This window comes from Humulus lupulus, chromosome 8, assembly GCF_963169125.1.
Source record: "Humulus lupulus chromosome 8, drHumLupu1.1, whole genome shotgun sequence".
Taxonomy (NCBI): Eukaryota; Viridiplantae; Streptophyta; class Magnoliopsida; order Rosales; family Cannabaceae; genus Humulus; species Humulus lupulus.
Window position 1 is genome coordinate 161,583,268 of NC_084800.1, and position 24,700 is coordinate 161,607,967.

At 37.7% G+C, this 24,700-nt stretch overlaps 1 protein-coding gene across 1 annotated transcript; it reads right to left on the reverse strand.

Moving 5' to 3' along the window:
- Positions 1 to 7,188: 7,188 nt before the first annotated feature.
- On the reverse strand, positions 7,189 to 12,413 carry LOC133798595 (E3 ubiquitin-protein ligase WAV3-like). Its single transcript, XM_062236976.1, has 2 exons — positions 11,652 to 12,413; positions 7,189 to 9,800 (listed from the first exon to the last, which is right to left on the reverse strand). The coding sequence occupies exons 1-2, from the start codon at positions 11,877 to 11,879 to the stop codon at positions 7,812 to 7,814; spliced, it is 2,217 nt and encodes a 738-aa protein (XP_062092960.1). The 5' UTR covers positions 11,880 to 12,413; the 3' UTR covers positions 7,189 to 7,811.
- Between the last annotated feature and the right edge of the window lie 12,287 nt (positions 12,414 to 24,700).

The following is a 24,700-nucleotide window of genomic DNA, read 5'->3' on the forward strand; positions in this document are numbered from 1 at the left end:
TTTTAAATAAATAACAAAACTATACTAACCAAAAGGATACTAAACTAAACTAAAAATCAAAAAATATAGCTGGGAGTCTTATTGTAAAGGGTTTGGTTTTTTTTTAGAGAAAACATCTTGTACTCAGAGCAATTTATATACTGCTTGAGAATATATTATTGGAACTTGCCACAACAAGCTTTCAATCATCATAATACCAGATACTTGTGGACTAGGATTCTTTTATAACCTGAACAGCATAAAAATCCATGTGTTCTTGTTCTTTATTTCTTTAATCTCTTGTTTTAAGGTTGATAGTGAAAAAAACAATTAACAATAACATTTTGTTCTTATTTTTTTTATATACATATTTTTTAAATTATAAATTTAAAAGCAAGCTAGTTTCTACTAATAATATGTGCATTAAAATTAGAGGTTTTTCATAAATACACATTTTTAAAAAAAATTTTACGGTTCTTATTTTTTTCTTCAAAAATACGCACTCAAGTTTTCAAAAATACAATTTTCAAAGTTTCATAATTACGAAAATACGATTTTTAGAAAAAACATCTCACTGAATCAACTAACACATGAACAAAAAAAATCTTAAAAACAACGTGAAAACATAAAAAAAAAAAAACTAAAAAAAACTTGAAAACAGCATAAAAAGAAAAGAAAAAAGACAAAAAACCTTAAAATTGAAAAAAAAAAATGTTTGACCATAAAAACATAATTTTTTAGCAAAAATTAGTATTGTATGTAAAAATATTTTAAAATTATGCATCAAAATATTTTATGATCAGTGGCACATGTTGTAATGTGTTGGTGTATGTTGACCTGTGAAATTGGCCAACGGTCGTATGTACAGTATACGACATCTTTTGAACGAAATAAATAGAATAAACGACAGAGTACGATTATCTTAAGTAAACACACATAAATTTTATAGTGGTTCAGCATTGTTCTGATGAACAGTAATAACCTAATCCACTTAGCTTTTAGTATTGAATCACTCGACAATTACACTGTTGAACCAAAGTATTCACTCGTTCTAACTTGCCCAGAATTTCTCCCCAAATGTTCTTTAGATCTCCAAAATTCTAGAAAAAGCCCTCCTTTCAAATGAAGCCCTGGGTCCTTTATTTATAGTACCTAGAGGCTGTTACATGACCAGTAGTACTTGGATCGTGGTTTTGTACACGATTATCAAGTAGTGGAGATACATGTTGTAGCATCCCAAATTTGCTAATAAGGCTTAGGGCCTTGATTAACGTGCTAGAAGGGGAATAATTGATTTAATTATGATTATATATGAATTTGGTGATTATGTGATTAGACATGTATGATTGTGTGTATTAAATATGCATGTGGGCCCCGTCTGGTCATTAGGGGGATGTTTGTAATTTTAGCCCGTTGAGAGCATAAATGTAATATTTGTGATTATTGTGATTTTTATCACTTGTGAGTGGTGATATATTTGAGATGCACGATCCGAGACAGTCCTAGGGAGCGGTATAGCTAGAAAGTCAAAACGGGGTCAAATACTCAGCTCGAGAGGAGTTTAGGGGTATTTTGGGAACGTAAGATGTGTTCAATACTTAGTGAGTAATGGGTAGTAATTTAGTAATGATTTGGATATGTCTGGATTAAACGGGGATTTGTAGGTACACTCAAGGAATTAGCGAGATAAGCTAAATGACTGAAATGCACTTGGGTTACTTAAGGATTAAGAATAAGTTAAAGTGTTATTTTGGTCATTTTGATTAAAGAGTAGGCTTATGTTAGGCAGCTGGGGTTACTTTTAGTTTCTAACATATTCCAGAAGGGGAAAAAACAAGCAAAAATCAGACAGCCTTTCTCTTCTCTCTCTCATTCGGTTCACATATGTTCTATTGGAAGCTTGGGAATTTTGGAGAAAAGCTTGAAGAGTTGGGCTGAGGATTGGTGGGGTGCCAGTTTGAGGAGTTGAGGAATTAGTCCAGGTCAAAAATTAGCAGCAAGGTAAGAATCGAAACTGGTTTTCTGTTGAATTTCTTTCTGTTTAGTTGGAACTTTGGGAGTTGAAACTTAGATGATTGAATTTAGGCATCTATGAGATTTGTTGTTGGAATTCTGTGTGAATTAGCTGGTTATGATGTTTAGATGTGAGTCCTAGGCAGAATTCTAGGATTAGGGCTTTGAATTGATGATTTTCAAGGAAGTTAGCTCGTAGAAATGGAGGAAAATTTCTGGGTTTCGGGGTTGAGTCGTGGCCCTGTTCATCAGTGTCCCGGCCTGCTTGAGATTTTGGCAATATGGGGCTTCGGGAAAATTACCCAGGCGCCACGGCGCAAGGTTTGGGCGCCGCAGCCCTAGGCTGGCAGATGTAAGGCAATTTTGCCTCTATTTTTGGGTGCGCCGCGGCGCTTAAGGGAGGTTGGGTCGCGGCCCAAAAGTGGATTTTTGGCAGAATGAGGGTTTTTAGCTCGGGAACTTGAACATTAAGGCTCAGGAAGGTTTCTACTACCCAGTTTGGTAGAAACCAAGGTCTCGGAGGTTAGAGTTGAGTCTCGAAACTATTTAATGAGTTAGAACTTGATAGTTGGTTTTATTCATGTGTTGTGACTAGGATTTCTCTTCAAGGCTCGAGTTAGAAGACTATGCTTGTGATTGGGGTGCTCGGATAGCTTGAGACACAGGTAAGAGAACTGTTTGTACCCGTAGAGCTATGTGGCGTGTTGTATTGTGTGTATTGCTTGTGGTTTGCCATGTCATTTATGGAAATGTGACTAATCGACAAGAGCCGGGAGCGGCAGAAGCTGGGAGCAGCAGAAGCCAGGAGAGGCAAGAGCCGGGATCGGCAGGAGCCAGAGGCGGCAAGAGCCGGGAGCGGTAGAAGCCGGGAGAGGCAAGAGCCGAGAACGGCAAGGGGCCGGGAGCAGCGTTAGCACGCGGAGTGCGAGTTGCCAGGGCGAGACCCTAAAGGATACCTGGGATATCCTCACGGTGTGGACCGCGAACCCAGGGCTTGGTAAAGCGCCTGGGACGGCATGGCTGCTTTGTGCTTAGCTTGTTGGTTGCTTCGTTATATGTTGTTGTATTTCTTAACTACTAAGATATTGTTCTACGACGCCTATATGTTAATATGCTACTATGATGCTATGTTTGATGTTCCTATGTGTTGTTGTTCTGCTATGGTATGAGGTTGCTGTGTTACTGTGTCTTTCGTATTCTAATAGCGGTTTAAATAAGTGTTTATTTGCTGGGATAAATTATAGTATGTTGTGCTTTAATGTTCTCTTGTTGGGCCTCGGCTCACGGGTGCTCTGTGGTGCAGGTAAGGGCAAGGAAAAGATTAATCAACCATGAGTTAGAGGGCATGGAGCGGTGCGTACTTGTTTGGCCTATCCGGCCGCCACGGCTGGGGTATTTTGAGGAACGGGTCATGAACGTTGATTTTGTCGCTTAGGCCGACTGTTAAATAACCTTTTGAGTTGTAGATATGTTTTCAGATAATATATATGGGATCCCAATGTAACCCTTTTCATGTTCTAAAGGAATGACCGACTTTTTATACCAAAAACTTATTTAAGCAAGTTGCACTTTTATTAGCTACACATTTTAACCTAAAACCTCGATTAACCAGTGATTAGCACGTTTCAAACTCACTTAGTAACGGCTCTAAGGAAGTAGGGCGTTACACGTGTCTACCTCCCCATGATTATGAGATCGTGAGTCTTCTTGTTGCTTCTCTAGATCGTGGTGGATAATGCACGATAGAAACATCTGGGAAGATGTTAAGTCTTTTTTGGTATATGAGACTTAGGTGCTAGGTCCGACGACCCGAGCTTGGGTGATAGGCCTGTGACCTTTTGGGTGCTAGACCTGTTGATCCTCTGGGTGCTAGGCTTGTTGATCTCAGTTTGAACGAGAGTGAGTATTTCTAAGTGAAGTGTATTTGGGGGTTTGAGCCGACCACCTTATGAAGAATAGGGTGGGCCGACCACCCCTTGGGCATACTGGGGCCGACCACTCTCTTGGACACACTGGGGCCGACCACCCCTGGGGTAGAGGTCAGGCCGACCACCCATAGGGATCTTAGGCCTGCTTAGGCCAACCACCCCTAGGGGTAGGGGTCAGGCCAACCACTCCTAGGGGGTTTAGGCTTGGTCGACTTCCCCATAGGTCTTGGACCTATCTTTTTCTGCCCGTCGTTCTTTTCTCAATACTTTGTCGTTTTTTCCCTGATTTGTGATGTCACGTGTCGCATTCTCGCTCACCACGTCATTCTCGTATTTTAGAGGGATAACAGTGTAGATATCATTATTCCTTCTACTATATATTATTTCCAATTCCCAACTTTTTGTATAGGTTTAATAAATTCATATTCTCCTGATTGTTTCTTTCTCAAATCTAAAAAAATTAGACTCAAATTCTCTATCTTGACGCCACTCCAGTTGGGTTCTCTTGCCAATCACTTTCCCCTGTACTCTACCCTTCTCACTATCATGTATCTTTTGCTACTCTCTCTCTCTTTTACGTATTTGGTTTTTGAAGAAATTTTAGACTTGTTGTGAGGTTATACACTTTTGAAAATGAAATCCTGATTAGTGATTAGCATCTGTACATAAAATGAAGTCAATTTTTGGTAGAGTTGGTTTCCCACAGGTTTCTTTGGTGATGAATGATTTTATTATTTATTTGCTCTAAAATTTGTTATCAATGACAATCAAAATAATCCTAATATAGTGTGTGTGTGTTGATTTTTTATATGGTTTCACATACACATAGAGGCTTTTTAATCTTTCTTATAACCGTTTCAATTTTTAAGCAAGATGAGAGATTATGAAGCTTTTGGTCTAACCGTCTTTTTCAATTCATACATATTCAACTGATTGTAATACCATATGAATTATGTGTTAATGGAAAATGTAAGTTTACAAACAATAAATAAATGTAAAGGACTATTACCAAATTGAATGCTAAAAATTGTCTACACTTACTCAGTTGTATTGAATTATCTTTCATTAAATCACAATCCAAATAAGTGAATTCAAATAGGTTTAAAAAGTTTTCTTCTGAATTTTGAGCTTTGACTTTGATTTTGATTTGGTTGTTGCGTATTTAGGTATTATTCCTCTAATGGTGTGTGAAAATGACAACTATTGAGCCAACACCAGCTCAGACCAAGAGAAAATCTTGTAGTGCTTTTACCAGTGCTAGGATTCAAAGTTTAGCTCCTTCATCATTTAAGATATGGGGTGTAAAGCACCCCTTTTTTAGATAAGGACTTCCAATGATGTCTCTCACCATGTTTGGAGTTGTTGGCCTTGCTCATCTTATACAAGGCAGATCAGTGTCACTACTCTTGAGTTCGAAAATTTCGAACAAGGCAGATTATACCATCATAAAGAATTATGTTCACGTTTTTTGTGTGCATGCTTTTATGTTGATTAAAAATTATTACCCATGAATGGTAGGTCCAATGGTCAGGGTCCATGGTTTACTCATAAGATTTGGTGTTCAATTTCTCATGGGTACACATCTAGCAATATTACTTTTCTGTATTAAGATTGTAGGGTTTAAGGGAATGATTCATCATCTGAAGGTTAAAATAACTGTTATCGATTGTCATTGCATTATTCTAGTGAATTGTGATGGCATATTTTATCTACCAAATGGTCTGACCTTCGGGATAGGGTACCAAACTAATTTTGAGTACATCAATATCTATTTGTAGTCCTTTAAAATTAGCACAAAGAAAGAATTTGAACCATTAAAAAAAATGAGATACTTATATGACCGTTTCAACATTAACTTATTTCGGATGTCATTGTGTCATTCGTTAATAAAGTGGTGGGATTTTGTAGCTCAGCAAGGATATTGCAAAGGTGAAAGATGATCAGGAATGAGATATTATTGAGACCAAAAAAACACTGTCCAGAATAGGACCTGCATATAAGATATGGGGTGCACAAGGCTCTTCTCTTGCTTGTGCATTTTTAATTTCAAATGATATCCTGATGAGTATATTTTCTGCTCACTTGGCTGCCTATGTTTATAGGCTTTGCAAGAGAAGGTTGACATAAAAAACTACGAGTACAGGAAAATTCCTCGGCCAAATGAAGGCAAGTCGCACTAGTTTGTACTTTTATCAATTTATCAATCAATGGAAAACTCTTAGGATTTGTCCTTCTTCTTGAAGTCATGTAGCGACTCCCCAACCATGGCCTCTTTTTGCAACAGAAGCTATACAAACATTTATGCTCTGACTTAGTTGATTATTGTAGCTACTGACTCTCACTTGAGCAATAATAGTTTTTCCCACACAAAGCAAAGATCCTTCGAATAAAATTCTCAATTTGCTTGGAGAATATCTTTGTACTTTGCTAAAATCAAATTCCTTGTACGCTGCCTCAAATAATTAAGCAGGATTTTAATATAATGCATTGAGAAGGTTGAAACTTTTCTATTTTGGGAAAAAAAGGGTTGGCTCTTTTGACATGTTCATGTTCTCTCCTTAAAACTTATTTTTTTTAGTGCCGACATCTTAGATATATTCACTGGCATGTTCCAATTTGTTTTGACTTTCACCTTGAGCTCCGTCAAGTAGAATTCCTCCGTTGCTCAAAGTTTATTTTGCATTAAGCAAATAAGTACATGTACCTTATTATTTCAGCCAGGCATGGCATAATATGAAGAAAACGTCAAATATTGTTTCTTCAACAAGACTTCTTATACATTAACTTATGAATAGGCTAAAAAATTCTCTTCAGGAAAGAAAGACTAGCTGGTGTTGCCTGTTGGACTTGTATCTGTCGTCACTCCTTCAAATCTAAAACAACAATGTTTTTTGGTTAAATTTTTGTGCACAATGTTCTGGATCAGATCCTTCATTTATACATGATGGACAGACAATAGTTGGTAATTACTAGTTAGAATATTTGTTTTAATCAATCTGTTTGTTTATATGAGTTTTCCCATGAATGAATCTTTAAGGTTTCGATGCACACTAAAGTATGAAACATGGGTTGAAAAATCAATCTTATCTGTCTATAAAATGGAATCATGTTAACCCTGTTTCATGTCATGGTCTTTTACTTGATGGTATTATGCCATCTTTTTCCCTACCTTTTTTCTCTTTACAAATAATATAAATCCTTTATTTTTGCCCTGCAAAAAATAAGCGTTCATTATCCATCTTGATTATTGATGAATGATAAGCTTAGATTAACTCAAATGACATTGTTATTTATAGTTCATAGTTCATTAAGGCAAGATATGTATACACCTTTGATCACAAGTCTATAGTATATAGTATCACATTTTGCAGTATCCTAATAATTGAAAGAACTAAAAGAGACATGGAGAGAGTAAATATGAACTCAACTTGCAAAACTTTGCCAAAAAAAAAAAAAAGAATTGAGAGCAGGTAGACTATACATATCAGGTGATGAGTCCAACCCAACCATCTTCACTAAATACCAAACTTTATACCTATTTTCCCACAGAAAAATACTCATATCTCTTTATGTAAACCACCCCCCCAACACAAACAATTAAAACCCAAAAAGAAAAAACAGAACTTAAGAAAACCCTACTCAGCGTGCCTCTCTTTTGTTTTACTCCCCAACATATAATATCTTTCACCATTTTCTTACTCCTTATTCATTTACACATTACAAGGTAGGAGCAAAATGAAATCTTAATAAACCTTTCCCCAAACATCTCCTTCAACTTCTCTCTCTCTATCTCTTAACAAATCTCCAAATTCCAAAAAATTCTTCAAAAAAATAAAAATGCACCAAGAAAGAGTTACTGAAAAAGACTTTCAGTTATTGGACCCCACACAACTACCTTGGTTTGGGTTGTGATCCATGGGACCATAACGGTTGGATAAGCCTTTGAGTCGAAGGACTACCGAGTAACATTGCCTGAGACCTTGTAAGCATCTCTACCATGGATGGTGTCTGGTAAGCCTGAACAAGGCTCGACCCGTCCGTCGAGTCACCCCTCGCTGTTGCCCGCTGCCACGAGTGGGAGCTCATCCCCGACAAGATATAGGCCCTGCCGGACGCCTCGTAGACGTGCCGGCTTGCCATTCTCTCTTGCATTTCCTTGAGCTCGGCGTCTAGTGCCACGCACAGCCGGTCGCGAGACTTGGCCGAGATGGTCTCCGCAAGTACTTTCCGACAGCTCTCTAGTATCGAAACCGCGCCAGTCAAGTCCCCTTGCTCGGCGACGGCCCGAGCCTGTGCCATTGCCTCCGCGGCTCGCAGCCTGTTCCGTTGCCTGTCTACCTCTATTGACATTACCACAACGGCTCCTCGCTCGGCTATCTCAGGCCTCTCAATCCTCACTTCCTCACTCTCCAACGTCGCCATTTCCTTAGTGATCGGATCCTTGTACGCACACTTCACCTTTAACAACGATGTTCTATCGCCACAATACTCAGTCGGGACATGAACAAAGACCAGAAAGTCCCTCTCCTCGTCTGCGTACAAGTCACCTACGTCAACGAACCCGGTTCGTCCATCAATTGCAACCCGGCTTGGGTAGCTCCCTGTCTTAACTGACCCAACCCGTACCATCGGATTCAAACACTCAACGACTACTTGAAGTTCCTGCGCCACAACACTCAAAAGTCCGCCAATGCATTGTGCGAAAGCATCCTGGATCACGACCTCGGTCTCTATGAATGAGAAAGTCCCACCGGAGATCTCTGAAATTGAGTGCATGGACGACGCGTCGTGGTCTGCACCAAACCCAAATGCATGGACCGGAATCTGGAACCCTGCATTGTCACCACCATGTATAGACAGAGGGAGGAGTAACCGGTAATTCGGTTGGACCTGGTTTGCTCCAGATCCACTCACAGTGTAAGTGTCTTGTCCATCAGACAACAATATTATACTCGCCACCGGATTCTTCCCTCTCCGCTCTTCCATGACCTTGGCACCCTTTCTCAAACCTTCTGCAATGTTGGTCCCTCCATTGGCAACCAAAGAGTTAACGGCTTGCAGGGCATGCTGTCGCCCGACATCCGTCATTCGCCGAAGCGGGAACAAGCGGCGGGCTGTTGAGGAAAAGGCGATAACAGAAAGCCTGTCGTTGGAGCCAAGATTCTGAATTACAAACCCCATTGCCCTTTTGAGCAATGCAAGCTTGGTGCCCGCCATACTTCCGCTTATGTCGAGCACTGTGACAAGGTCGACCGGAGCTCGGGGAGACGGAGAAAGTTGTTGCTGATGAAGGCAGCTAGTCTGGTTTTTGCTATGATTTTGTCTTTTGATCGTTGCAGAAGCTTTGAGATGAACCAGAACGGTGAAATCATCAAAAGAATTTGACCGTGGAGCAGATGAGACTTCTGGGTATGTTTTGATCTCTATCATCTTGGAGGAAACGTTCTCTGCTGTAGCATCTTCATTCTTATTGCAAGGGCTTCTGTTCGACATTGCAGGTTGGCTATTATTCTCCTCTAAGGATTCATCATCGTCAAATATCCCCGGTTCAGGAGCCTGATACAAAGGAATGATATGTCGGCGATTTAAGTCCCTTCGAGGAGTAGGTAACTGGCGTACAACAGTCATCACAGCATCATTTTGAGGAGGCCAACCTACCGGAGTGATTGTCGCTGGCCTCGCCGAAGGTGGATGATCAAGAGTTGGAGGACCCTGTAGAGGAATCTCTTTCCATTTGGCCCTGCAGACAGGGCAAATCTGGTTGCCATGTTTGACATTGGAGGTGATGCAGTGGAAATGAAAAGAATGCGAACATTCCGCAGTGAAGATGGCATGGCCGCCTCCTTGCTTCATCTTAGTTAAGCATATGGAACATATTTGCTGAAAAATGGAAAAAAAATTAAAAAGAGTGTCAGAAACTATGTTAAATACATGAGACTCAACACTTTTAGGAATAATGTTAGAGACCAATATTCATCCTAGTACTTTTCTAACATTACAAATTTACAGTTCTTCAGTAATTAAATTGTTGAGTTCCACGTAAGTGTTGCATGGTAGGTACATCCTACTTTCCTTTCTACAAATATATCAAACAAAGGTCAAAGATTAAAAAAAAAAAAAAAAAAGAAAGAGAACACAAGTAGATTGAAACCGATTGATCAACTCAATCAACCAGCAAAGGAGGGGATCATCAAAGTGACCATAAACTAGAAAGAAGAAAGAGTCAATTTTATTTTCTATGAATTTGAGAAAGTTCAAACGATAAATTTCTGCTGTCTTTGAAGTTGTTCCACACATTGTTATTAATAAAGAAGATTTTTTTCTACTGGGTAGGCCAAAAAGTACAATTATCAGTACCAACAAAAATTCAAGAGTTTTAGATCTTAGCTATTAAGCTTGAATAAAAAAAAAAGGTCAATGTTTAGGCACCCAACAAATAAAGAGAATAATAGGAAACGAGAAAGATTAAACAATAAAAATAAAACGGATCATTACATAGGTGTCCACTTTTGAGAGGTTATCATAGACCAGAAAAAATCAGTCACAAAATAAAAGCAAAAGAAAATAAGGTTGAAAAGGTTATCAAGACCACATACAATGATACAGATGGTGCACCGTTTTAAAAGAAAAAATGGAAAATTAGACAAATACATCTCCACCAAAAGGAGAAAAGGAAAACCATAAGTAATATGTTGTTTCTTTATGACATTGCTTTCCCTTTGTTTTACTTGTTTGATGAAATTCAATGCCAGAACACTTGCAGATGATAGTAATAGTCACCAGATGAGGCCAGCAAATGACCAAACTTTTTTTATTTTCACTTTTGTTTTCCCCCTCAAAAGGGAGAAAAAGGAAAAGAAAAAGAGTAAAACTACTTGTTATCTTTTACTGCTTAGGCAAACAAGGGTCTTAAAAGGGACTTGCATTTAAATTCACTATGACATGGTAGGTAGGAGAAAATAGTTTTTTTAAAAAATAAATTAATCATGAATTTCATAGCAACCTTGATATCTGCTATACCATATCGACTTCATTAAATTAAAGGCTGATAAAGAAATCTTATGAATCCTTTACATGTAAATAAAATATAACTATTAACTAAAGAAACAAACATTGATGAAATTAAACTTCAAATCCAAATGAAGTCAGAGTAACTGGAAAAGCTGAATAAATAAACAAGCCATATGATTTGTCCAAGTCATTTGTTTTCAAATAATCTCAGGACCCTGGATTTGTAGCTCAAACGATAAGGGAAAATTTAACTGAGAAATAGATAATCTCCAATTTGTAATTGAAGTTCCTAATTGCGGTAAAACTAAAACCCCATTTTCCTTCCAAGGAAAAGTGTCACTTTCACCTCCTTGTATCCAAAATATGCCAAACAATAAAAAACAAATAACAAAACCAAAAAAATCTGCTTCAGTTTTTTAGACATCTAAATAAATATCTGGTGCCATAAACACCCAAAAGAAAAAAATACAAAATACTACCAAAAGATAATCATTACTCTATTTGACTTAGCTGAGCTGAATTAGTATAGCACTGGAAAAAAAAAAAGCATAGCTAGAACTAGATTTTCTATTCTTCCCAGTATTCAAAACAGAGCATAGCTCAAGATCGTCAAACAATATACGCAGAAAACGTACTCTGAACGAGGAGAATCATTAAAAAAAAAAAAGACAATATACGTTAGTGAATGTGAAAGATAATATATGGTGGCAAAGAACAAACCTTGGATGATTTACTGGTACTTTTAGAGAGCTTCAAACTGTGAGAAGAGGTCGAGGGCGTGGCGGGCCTGGACGAGCTCACGGCCCAGTTGGCCGGCGAAAGTAGAGCCGCGTCAGACAACCCATCGGCGGTGTCAATGGAAGGAGGCGAGTCCTCCAATGTTCTTGGAACATATAAACACAGATTCAATCCCAGAGCCAACTTTGCCTTCCTCCATTTGCCTCCCATTCTTTTGTTTTGTTTATCAAAAATCCACCAGAAGAAGTAAAACCCAGAAGCCAAAACATTACTTTCTTCAAGAAAATCAAAAGCACAAAAAGAGGCAAAAACTCACAAACCCAGATCTCAAATTGCTTAAATTTAGCTGCTTTTTTGGGTTTTTTCCCCACTTTGCCTAGCTAAGAGTTCTTGGAATGAGAGAATGAGATGGGAGGACTTTAAAAAAAAGTTTAAGTGGAGCACGATAACAAGAGGGAGGGAGGTTTAATGGATAGTTGTGGGAGAGAGAAAAATGAGCTAAAACGCCAAAAGGGACTAAGTCATAAATGATGGTTGTGAATTATATTAGTCATCTTCTTCGTGTCGTTCTTTTTTGTTTTGGTTGTTGTTGATGTTGATGGTCTTCATGGCCGCCATGGAAAATAGAGGGACCTAAAACGAGAGAGAAAGAGCTTGTTGAGTATTTGAGCTTTGTTGAGCTTTGTTGAGTATTTGAGGATTTTGGATTTTTGCTGTTTGGATTTCGGATGAGCTTGTTTTCAGATGAATTGGTGAAAAAAAAAAAGACATATATATAAAAAGCACGTTTTGGTTGAATTGAATTCAATGATGGAAAGTTAGCTGTTTTATTTACTTTTCATCCCTCCCTCATCTCTATCTTCCATTTTTGCCCTTGGACTTTTTATAAATTTTCACTGAAAAGGAACACTGATTACTGTTGTTGTTTGTGTTGCATCATTTATATTATTTATTTTAGGGTTCACATTCTGTTTTGGGTTTAAACGTAAAAGAGTGTCCTGTTTTATCTTCTACAATTTTTTTCATTTAATACTTAATAGGGTGTTCGTGGTGGTGCGGGCCGTATGGTATTTTGCTAGTTTATTGGATCTGTCTGATCAATTTTTTAAACTGCAACCCATACTCCATAAATTACCTTGTAAAATTATAGTGTGTGTGAGCGGTTTATCTATAGTTAAATAATTTAACAAATAAATATTATAATTATTAAAAATTCATAATAGAGCTCATACTTAAATATTATTTAACAAAACAATAAATATACAATATTCTATAAATTTTTAGTAAAACAATAAAAAATTAACAAACTAATAATAAAGAAAAAATATAATATAAAAATAAAGATTTTGATTAAGAAAAAGTACATTTAGGTTAAAATATAATATTTATTAGCATTATATAAAAAATAATTATTTTTTTAAATAATGTTTATATTATACTATATTAAAAAATATATATAAAAAAATTAATATATATATCGAAATAGTATTGTGTAATTTAAATTACATCTATAAAATTTAAAATGGTAAATCGAACTGCATTGCGCAATTTAAAAAAATATATAAATCACAAACGCAAATTACTGTGCATTGTGGACGTTATGTGCTGTGTGTGAGTGATTTGATGACCATCCTATCTAATATAATAATTAAATAACTGCCCGAAATTTGACCCTAAAATAAGACAATACTGCCTGGGAAAGAAGTTATTAAGTAGATAATATAATATAAAAATATATTTGTTAGTCGAAATTTAGTTTATAAACAGGAAAGAATAATTTCCCAAGAGCCTAAATTCTAAATTGATTAATTTGACCATTTACAGCTATTGCAATGCAACGCTGCAATTTGCAGCTTTTGCCTGTCATATACTCCTCATGCACGCAAAAGAAGATGGAACCATCGTTCACATTATGAAATGTAAACTATAAGATGCTGCTATATTCCGAATACTATAGGCGTGTTTAGAATTGTTTTCAAAATTTTATTTTCAGAAATGAGTACAGAAAATAATTTTTATAGTTTAAAAAAAATAACAAGTGTTTAGTTAATATTTTCTAAAAGTAATTTTTTTGTTTTATTTTTTAAAAAAATCTTAAATAAAAAATTAATAAATATATTTATAAAGAGAAATTTTTTTTAAAAGTTTTTAATAAATAATGAGATAAAGTAATGTGAAATAAAAAATGATGAAAAATAAGGAGATAAATTTTGAAGAAGAAAAATTAAGAAGAGAGAAATTTATGCAAAAAAGAATTAAAGGAGAGTAAGTGATGAGAGAGAAAATGACGAGATAGAGACAATGAGGATACAAGAAATAATGAGAGAGAAAATAATGAGATAATAAGTGATGAGAAAAAAAATAAGGAGATCAAAGTAATAAGAGAGAAAGTGATATTAGAAAAAGTGAGGAGAGATAAATCAATGAGAGAGAAAGTGATGTAAGATAATAATAATTAAAAATATTATGTGAAAAAAATTGAGAACAATTGAAAACAACTTTTATTGTTTTCAAAATTTTATGTTTTTTGTAACTTTGTTTTTAAAAATTATTTTCTAAAAACAATGTCAAACACTCCTACTTGTTTTCAGAAAACAGTTTTTAGGTTTTAAAAACAAAAAACAGTATTTTAGTTAAGGAGCCAAACAACCTCTATATTTCTCATGAACAATTGTTGTCCTTTTCTCCAATGAGATAATACAATTGGTGCTGCTATAGTGCACCCTATAAAAGAGACAAACAGATGTATTCTTATCGTATTTTCAGTATTTAGATGAATTTCTCAAAAATCTACAGGATGCTCTAAATAACTATAATATAGACAGTCATAAAAAAAGCGGCAAAAATCATCAAGTTACCAAAAATACGATGGGCTACTGCAGGAAGGGCAGAGTATAAGCCCGGTGGTCCTCACTAGATTTCGGTACTCGAAGCAATCGCGTCACGAGGCAAGGCTCCACACGGAAATACATGGCCGAGAAGGCGCAATTTGAATATACGACACACAAGAGCATGCGGAGAGCGTCCTCGCCATCAAGGCCCCCGCAGAGGCAAAGGAAGATGAAGAGCTTGAGGTGGGGATCGAGTCATCTTCCATGCCTCAAGGTAAATCCCCAATTGTTCTTCATTATGCTAAGCAAATAGGGGAGGGAACTAGTCCCGACCATTCTATATTTTTGCCTTCACTCCACGAGTGTGGGAAAATCTCTAGATGTCATTGGTTCGAGGAGGGGTACCAAGACTATCATGACCTCATTGACTTATTCCTCCACAATCTGAGAAGGAAGAAACACCCCCAAGGTTTCGTGCCTCTGAACGAGGTGACGACTATGCACGCCACTTGATTTTTTCAGTACGAGAGCAATCTGATGCAGGAGATGGTTTGGCTCATCCACAATTCCCCTATTTTGTCCTTCACTCAGAGGAGCCTGATTGCGGTGGAGCTCCCGAGGAGATTTATACTTAGTCTCGCATGCATTTTCACTTGTTTTCATTGCTTTCCTTCTCTTCTGAGGGTTTAACCAGTTTGTTTCCTTTGTGCAGAAAGCATGGGCCTGTCCGAACTGGTCAAGTTGAAGCATCAGAGAGTGTCGGTACCCTCTCAGATAGACCTCTCGGCGGCATCAACCACAGCCTCCACACCTCCGGCGACTACGCCTCCACCTCTAGTGGCCCCAGCAACTGCTCCACTAGTCCTCACCCCAAGGACAGTGGCTTCTGGTGAGGTTAATGACCTCGAGGTTTCCCCACTCAAGACGGAGGATCCTCTTCTAAGAAGGGAAAGGAAGTCCCTTAAAATGTGCCCGAATCTCCTCCTGTCAAGGCGCCTCGATTGGTAATCTTCCCAGAGCATTATGATGGGGAAGACTTCGAGAATCATAAGCAGGTCATTGAGTACTACAACGCTCGTATTGATGAGAGCATCGAGGACTTCAAACTCCTTGTTGAGTTCCTATGCAAGGATCGACTGCATGATTCTGTTGCTCCTCCCTGCCGCGCGGAGTTGGAGCCTCTGCTCGTGTCGAGAGTAGGAAAGAAGACTTCTTTGCTCGCCGCGGAGCTCCTCCAAGGGATAACGAGGTCCCTGTACAAGATGTCATCTCGCAGCTTTGCTCGTTGTGGCAGTGACAACGAGGCTTCATTGATAGCTGCCAGTCGCCACTCCTCCGTAAGGGTAAGTCTTCAAGTATTTATCTCAGTATAATTTATTTCATCAGCTCCTTTTTACTGATTTGATACTCTAACTTGGCACAGACTACAACTTTCAATCAACGACTCGGGGACATCACAATTATGCGGTCCTTTGAGCTGAAGGAGGCTTGGGAAGAGCTAGAGTGGTTCTAGGAAACCGCAGTCCCATTGGAGGAGCACTCGCAACTCCAGAAGGAAGTGGAGGACACGAGGGCTCGTGTCCGCGAGATGGAGACCATGCTAGCCACTAGGTAGTCAAAGTTGTCCACCTTGGAGGACACTTCCTCTAAGTTATTAGAGGACGCCGTAGGTGCACCCGTGTAGTGGAGGAAGAGCTGGCTAAGGCATACGAAGAGCTATGGTTGATCCGGATGGAGTATTTAGCCCGCGTTGAAGAGCTGATGAAAGCTAGAGAGGATGCTGCATTGGTGGCTACTCGTGTCGAAGCTTCCACCAAGGAGGTCAAAGACCTCTGTCTCCGAGCAAAGGAACTGGAAAAGGACCTCGACGTGATAGTCGATGATACACTCTTTGTTGCATGGAAAATCTCTCATTCACTGAGGAGCCCAACATGAGGACAATGCTTGAGGCATGCCTTGAGGCAAAAGAGGTTAGGGCGGCCCGGGAGAGAGAAGCTGCAGTGGCGGGTCGCATCCCCGAGGCCGATCCTGTGATCGAGCTAGTGGCAGAGGTTCCTCCAAGTCAAGGGCCCTAGTAATTTTGTCCTGTATACTACATTTTTAGCTATGTAGGCCTGCGTGCCATAGTTTATTGAGGTATAAACAATCAATGCTTGAGCCCCTGAGCTTATTGTAAATATTTTTCCATTTAAACATATGTAGCTTGCACTACTACTTATTGCCATGATTGCACTCTTATCATCGAATTGACACTTAGTAAATAGGCAACTTGGACTTCGTTAACTAAACTCAATGTAACGTAACTCACAAGAGTCCCAAGTCGCCGACTTAGGTTTTGTGCACGAGTCTTAAAGACTCGAGTCTTTATCAACCCCTTAGACAATTTTTAGGCATTTATTGTTGCTGCTAGGCTCATGGTCCTCGAGAGTAACTTTAACACAAATTCAAGTGACACTTGATGCGGTCCAGCGTCCCCGAGTTCCAATGACTCAGGACGGGCCAGCCTTTAGTACATAGTGCTTGAGGATCTTCCTGCTAGTGTCTAGACGCTTATGCATTTAGTGTTTCTTCTTAGGCTCGTGGTCCTAAGAGTAACTTTGATTTGGGGTCAAGTGAGGGCATTTGAATATCCTATGCCTTCAAGTTTCAATGACTCGGGCTTTGAGGAGGTCTGTTTGCACTATAGGGTTTTGCCTTAGTACTTGACGTTTAGGACATTTAGTGTTGTCTTCCATGCTCGATGTCCTTTAAAATAACTTTAATGTCTTCCTGTGTTACCAAGCCCCAATGACTCGGGTCCCTAGGAGGTCATTCGCACTAAGCTACCTGCCTCGGGGTACGTGGTCCACGGTGGGTCAGCTTGGGCCTTTCGATTTGCCCCTCCGAGTACACAACTTGAGACCTAATCATGTGGAAGTTGTGAACTCACCATCCTAGGTTCAGGTAACTGAGTTCCCCTCCCTTAGACTAGGCTTTTTCGTGAAACTCAAGTTTTAGCTCTAAGTGTTAGGAAAAATAATATTGCCTCAATGGAAATGGTAAGATAATATTACAACTCTAGACAATATATTACAAATAAATATTGATTGATTAAAAGTGTTACAACTCTATGACAAAATGTACATGTAAATATAGAGAAAGAGGTAGAAGATGATAGAAATAGAAAATACAACTCTAAGACAAAATATACAAATAAACTAGAAGTAGTATAATGAAAAGATATAGATGAGATTACAACTCTAAAACAAAAGATACATGTAAAAGAGTGAATAATAGAAGAAAAGAAAGGCAATATAATAAAAGAACAAGAATAAGAACAATGAACAAAAAACTCTCACTCACACAACCAAAGTGAAGAGTATTGGGGATCACCAACTTGAACAAGGTTTGAAACCTTTGTCCAAAAGCTTATTTCCCCCTAACTCAAGCACTAAGGGATCTCTCACAGATTTTGGAAATGCTTTCTGGAATAATCAAGCCTCAAGGTGTTTCTAGCCAAGTGCTCTAGTGGATAGAAATGGTGTGTCTTACAAGTGAGCATTAGGCTCCTATTTATAGAGTTTAGAGACACCCTTTGAATTTCAAATTCCACCAACCCCCATGGCTGTTACCAATGATAAATTGGGTGTTTTATGGAATTAAAATAGAGATTTGGGAGTTACTTGGCTGTTGGAAACGTTCAAAATTGGATAAAAACCGACTTAGTATGAATCTGTCAGCCACTAGCGCCGCGGCGCTAGTTTCAAGCGCCGCGGCCCTTGGCCAGTTTCAGCAACCAATTTTTTGAGTTTTTTCCAAAACGTTCCAATTTATTCCCACTTGATTTTGTAACTTCCATACACAATATGGGAGTTAAAATCACATCTCTATCAGCCATTTCTCATATGGTTTTATGAAATCCAATCTCAAATGTGTAACATATAATATACACATTATTGGGTAATATTTGGGAGTTACAAATTTGTGATGAATTTGTAACACCAAATATGTTACATGTTTGGATTTTTCACATATATCCAAATAATGTAACTCTCTATTATATGTTACAATATGTGACACTCTATGTCACATTTATTTAATCTAAAACATTATATTATAAAATAATATAATATTACATTATATTATAAAATAATATAACATTCCCCCACTAGATTAAATAGTCATCTATTGTAACACTTATTTAATCAATCATTATATTTAAAATATAACATATCCCCCACTTGATTAAATAAGAACTCTCTCTTATAGGAGTCATTGCATTGATGCATAAAGTAAAGTGTTTTTCAACTTGAACTTTACTATAGTGTAATTATCACAAAATTTGTCGAAAATTTGGTTGCACTAGGCATTGAACCATCTTTTCATGATGACAAATCGGTGATAATACACACACCTTTGTGATGTTCACTTGAGACCTCTATGTCTCGCTTTGCACCGTTAATGGCCATGTGCACTTTCCATTCATGGACGTTCTTGAGAATACTCCCAATTCTCATGAGAGGCGGCACCACCCCTAGGTCCATATAGGTAGAATTCTTACAGTATTTTGTTACCAAAAATACTTGTCTTTACAAGACTGAATTCTATTAAAAAACATTTCGGTTTTAACCCTCCATTTGGTAACACACAAGTACTCAATATCTCAGATGGGACTTGTTTTGAGTACAACTAATATTCACTTGATTGACTTGTTCTTACCTATTGAACCTAACACTAGTTTAGTAACTAGTGTTAAGATAGGTTGCCATCAATCGTGAATCTCTTTAGGGAGTTTAAGTCCCATCCCTCGAGATGATGCAGCCACTAAATCCCTCGTTAGTGGCTTAGTGAAAGGATCCGCCAGATTTTCACTTATTCTCACATAGGATATTGAGATGACTCCTCTTTGAATCAATTCTCTTACATATCCATGTCTTAGACTAATATGTCTAGACTTCCCATTATACACTCCACTGTATGCTCTAGCCAATGTTGCTTGGCTATCACAATGTATCGATATAGTAGATACATTATCTTTGATTAGGGGAATCTCTATCAACAGATCCCTTAACCATTCGGCCTCTTTGCCAGTAGCAGCTAGAGCTATGAACTCCGCTTCCATAGTGGAATGAGATATACAGGTTTGTTTCTTGGAACCCCAAGAAATTGCACCTCCACCAAGTGTAAATACCCAACCAGTTGTGGACAAGTTGTCCCCAATATTGGATATCCAACTTGCATCTGTATATCCTTCTAATATCGAAGGAAATTTGGAGTAGTGAAGGCTTAGTCCTTTGGTTTTCTTGAGATAACCAAGGACTCTTCCAATTGCCTTCCAGTGATCCACACTTGGATTACTTGTAAACCTACTAAGTTTACTTACCGCAAATGCTATATCAGGTCTAGTACACTGGGCAGCGTACATTAGACTCCCTATAGCACTAGCGTACTCCAATTGAGCCACCGCTCTTCCTTCATTCTTCTCTAGTTTTACACTATGATCGAATGGAGTATTGGCATCTTTAACCTTGAGATGGTTAAATTTGTTCAATACTTTCTCAACGTAGTGGGCTTGCCCTAGCGCAAAACCTCCACTATGTTTCTTTACTTTGATACCGAGTATGGTATCAACTTCTCCAAGATCTTTCATCATGAAGGTTGATGATAGAAACCTCTTCGTTTCTTCTATCCCTTTCATGCTATTACTTAGAATAAGCATGTCATCCACATATAAGCAAACAATGATCACATATCCCTTACAAGTTTTGGAATACAAACACTTGTCTCCATTGTTATGTCTAAACCCATTAGACATGATGGCTTGATCAAATTTCTCATGCCATTGCTTAGGAGCTTGTTTCAATCCATATAAGGATTTTACAAGTCTACAAACTTTATGTTCATATTTTGGTAGGACAAACCCTTCGGGTTGTTCCATATAGACCTCCTCATTGAGGTCACCATTAAGGAATGCCGTTTTGACATCCATTTGATGAACATACAAGTTGTGTATAGAAGCTAAAGCGAACAAAATTCTTATAGAAGTTGTTCTTGCAACAGGAGCATAGGTATCGAAATAATCGATACCCTCTTTTTGCCTAAACCCTTTAGCTACTAATCTAGCTTTAAAGGTTTGGATAGTGCCATCAGTGTGGTATTTTCTCCTAAATACCCACTTACACCCAATTGGCTTAGACCCCGGTGGGAGGTCTACCAATTCCCAAGTGTTATTGGAAAGAATGGAATCCATCTCATCATTGATGGCTTCTTTCCAAAATGCACTATCTCTTGATTGCATAGCTTCTCTATAAGTCTTAGGATCATCCTCAACGAGAAGTACAATAGGAATTTTCCTAATGACTTCCTCTCTATTTCCTTCTACCATGTAGAATGAAATTCGTTGAGAATCTATCTCATCCACTACTAGACTTTTATGATTTTTAAGCCTTTGACTTCTTCTAGGTTCAAAGGGTTGCTTTACATCCTTTTGAGAATTCTCCTCTTGAGAATCAACTTTGGATGTAGAAACTTGAGAATTGTTCTCATATAACAAATTCTCCTTTAGAGATGTTGAAGCTTGAGAATTGTTGTCACATAACATATTCTCAAAGAATTCAACTTCTCTAGATTCAATCACAATATTAAACTCTAAGTCTAGTAGCCTATAAGCTTTACTATTGTTGGCATAACCAACAAAAGCACACTTTATGGCTCTTGAACCTAACTTTGTTCTATTAGGTTCGGTTTTCTTGCAATATGCAAGACACCCCCACACTTTGAAGTACCCTATGTTGAGTTTTCTTCCTTTCCATAACTCATATGGAGATATCTCATTTTTCTTCATCGGTATTCGATTAAGAATGTGACAAGCGGTTAAAAGCGCTTCACCCCATAAGTTGAAGTTCAACTTAGAAAACACCAACGTAGAATTTATCATTTCTAGATAAGTCCTATTTTTCCTTTCGGCAACACCATTGTGTTGTGGTGTATAAGGTGCAGTGCACTCATGAATTATACCATTTTCTTCACAAAATGCATTGAATTCATTAGAAAAGTACTCTCCTCCTCTATCACTTCTTAGCACCTTAATCTTTTTATTTAGTTGGTTTTCAACTTCTAATTTATACAATTTAAAAGCATCAAAAGTCTCATCTTTATGCTTTAAAAGAAACACATAGGTATATCTACTAAAATCATCTATAAAAGTAAGAAAATACCTTTTACCACCTCTAGTTAAAACACCATTTAATTCACAAAGATCACTATGGATTAAATCTAGTAAATTAGATGATCTTTCTACACTAGGAAATGGTTTCTTAATCATTTTTGCCTTAACACATGTTTCACATTTACCATAGTTTTTAATATTGCATGCAATCATACCACATTTTACTACTCTTTTCATGGTTGAAAAACCTATATGCGATAGTCTAAGATGCCACAAAAATAAAGAATCATACTCAACAATATAGGCGGAATTAACATTTTTATTGATAACATTGAAAGTTACATCATTGGTGCATAATTTAACCATACCCTCACAAGAGTACCCCTTTCCCAAAAATACATTTGATTTGGTAAGTATAAGTTTACCGGACTCAAAAACGGCTTTAATGCCGAGCTTGCCAAGCAAATCACCACTTACCAAGTTTCTACTCATTTCGGGAACATAAAGTACATTCACTAATGTAACTTTCTTGCCGGAGGTGAAGTAGACATCAATAGTACCTTTGCCAAGTACCTTGGATTTGCCCTCATTGCCCATTTGTATCTCATGGTTGCCCTTTGACTCTTCAAAGGTCTTGAACAATGATTTGTCATAGGTGACATGGACGGTGGCACATGTGTCATACCACCACCCTTTCACCTTGCCTTGGACCGCATTCACCTCACTAAGGGTAGCAACTATGTTTTCCTCTTGAGTTGCGTTCACCTTAGGTCCTTGTTGGTCTTTTCTATGTCTACACTCTCTAGCATAGTGACCATTTTTCCCACACACAAAGCAAGGACCTTTCTCGCCCTTAAACTTGTTTGGGTTGGTTTTTGGACCCAAAGGTTTCTCATTACCCTTTTTCCCTTTGTTTTTGGGATGTTTTGGTTGTGACACCGCATTTGCTTTGGAAGTCTCTCCATTAGACCCCTCCACAAGTTTATCTCTACATATCGATTCCTCTTCGATTCGAATATGCTTTTGGATCTCCTCCAAAGAATAATCCTCATTTTTATGAATGATTCTTTTCCTATAGCTCTTCCAAGTTGGTGGTAATTTAGCCACTATAGCACCAACTTGAAAGGCCTCGGGAAGCTCAATCTTTAACACTTTCAATTTATTAACAATAATTTGCAATTCATGAATTTGAGGAAGAATAGGTTTATCACCAAAAAATTTGAAATCGAAGTATTGAGATATCAAAAACTTTTTGGTACCTTCCTCTTCCGCCTTAAACTTTTTCTCAAGTGCATCCCATATCTCCTTTGCCGATTTGGTCTCGGTGTAGAGGTCATAGAGCCTATCGGATAGGGCGTTGAGGATATGACCCCTACAAAGAAGATTGTCCTCCTCCCTTTTCCTTCTCTTCTCCACCTCCTCGGGAGTGTCTTCGTCGGATGGCTCGGCTAGAGGTGCCAAGGAAGACTCAAGGATGTAGGCGATTTTGAGAGTGGTTAAAAGAAACCTCACCTTGTCTTGCCACCTAGTAAAATTGGATCCATCAAACCTATCCAATCTCACTAAGTCTTGGTTCATGATTTTGATTGTCTCCCCTTCCATTGAAACAAAAAGGGATAAGCTTTTGAATGTTAGGAAAAATAATATTGCCTCAATGGAAATGGTAAGATAATATTACAACTCTAGACAATATATTACAAATAAATATTGATTGATTAAAAGTGTTACAACTCTATGACAAAAGGTACATGTAAATATAGAGAAAGAGGTAGAAGATGATAGAAATAGAAAATACAACTCTAAGACAAAATATACAAATAAACTAGAAGTAGTATAATGAAAAGATATAGATGAGATTACAACTATAAAACAAAAGATACATGTAAAAGAGTGAATAATAGAAGAAAAGAAAGGCAATATAATAAAAGAACAAGAATAAGAACAATGAACAAAAAACTCTCACTCACACAACCAAAGTGAAGAGTATTGGGGATCACCAACTTGAACAAGGTTTGAAACCTTTGTCCAAAAGCTTATTTCCCCCTAACTCAAGCACTAAGGGATCTCTCACAGATTTTGGAAATGCTTTCTGGAATAATCAAGCCTCAAGGTGTTTCTAGCCAAGTGCTCTAGTAGATAGAAATGGTGTGTCTTACAAGTGAGCATTAGGCTCCTATTTATAGAGTTTAGAGACACCCTTTGAATTTCAAATTCCACCAACTCCCATGGCTGTTACCAATGATAAATTGGGTGTTTTATGGAATTAAAATAGAGATTTGGGAGTTACTTGGCTGTTGGAAACGTTCAAAATTGGATAAAAACCGACTTAGTATGAATCTGTCAGCCACTAGCGCCGCGGCGCTAGTTTCAAGCGCCGCGGCCCTTGGTCAGTTTCAGCAACCAATTTTTTGAGTTTTTTCCAAAACGTTCCAATTTATTCCCACTTGATTTTGTAACTTCCATACACAATATGGGAGTTAAAATCACATCTCTATCAGCCATTTCTCATATGGCTTTATGAAATCCAATCTCAAATGTGTAACATATAATATACACATTATTGGGTAATATTTGGGAGTTACAAATTTGTGATGAATTTGTAACACCAAATATGTTACATGTTTGGATTTTTCACATATATCCAAATAATGTAACTCTCTATTATATGTTACAATATGTGACACTCTATGTCACATTTATTTAATCTAAAACATTATATTATAAAATAATATAATATTACATTATATTATAAAATAATATAACACTAAGTTCTAATGACTCGGGCTTCCACTCGCATCTCAAGATTGTAGGACTAGATCAGTGCTCCTCAGGCACAATGTGCATGAGAGGTGACCTAAGTCTATTCTCATGAAACTTGGGTTTTTAACTCCTAGGGTCGACTCCTGGCTCCGAGTGCAAGTGACTTGGGCTCCAATTTGTATCTCGAGATCGAGGGACTTGGTCATTACTTCTCAGGCACAGAATCCATGGAGGTAACCCTAAGTCCATTCTCGAGCTATTTTGGGGAAATTAATGCAAGGTCTCGCAGAGTA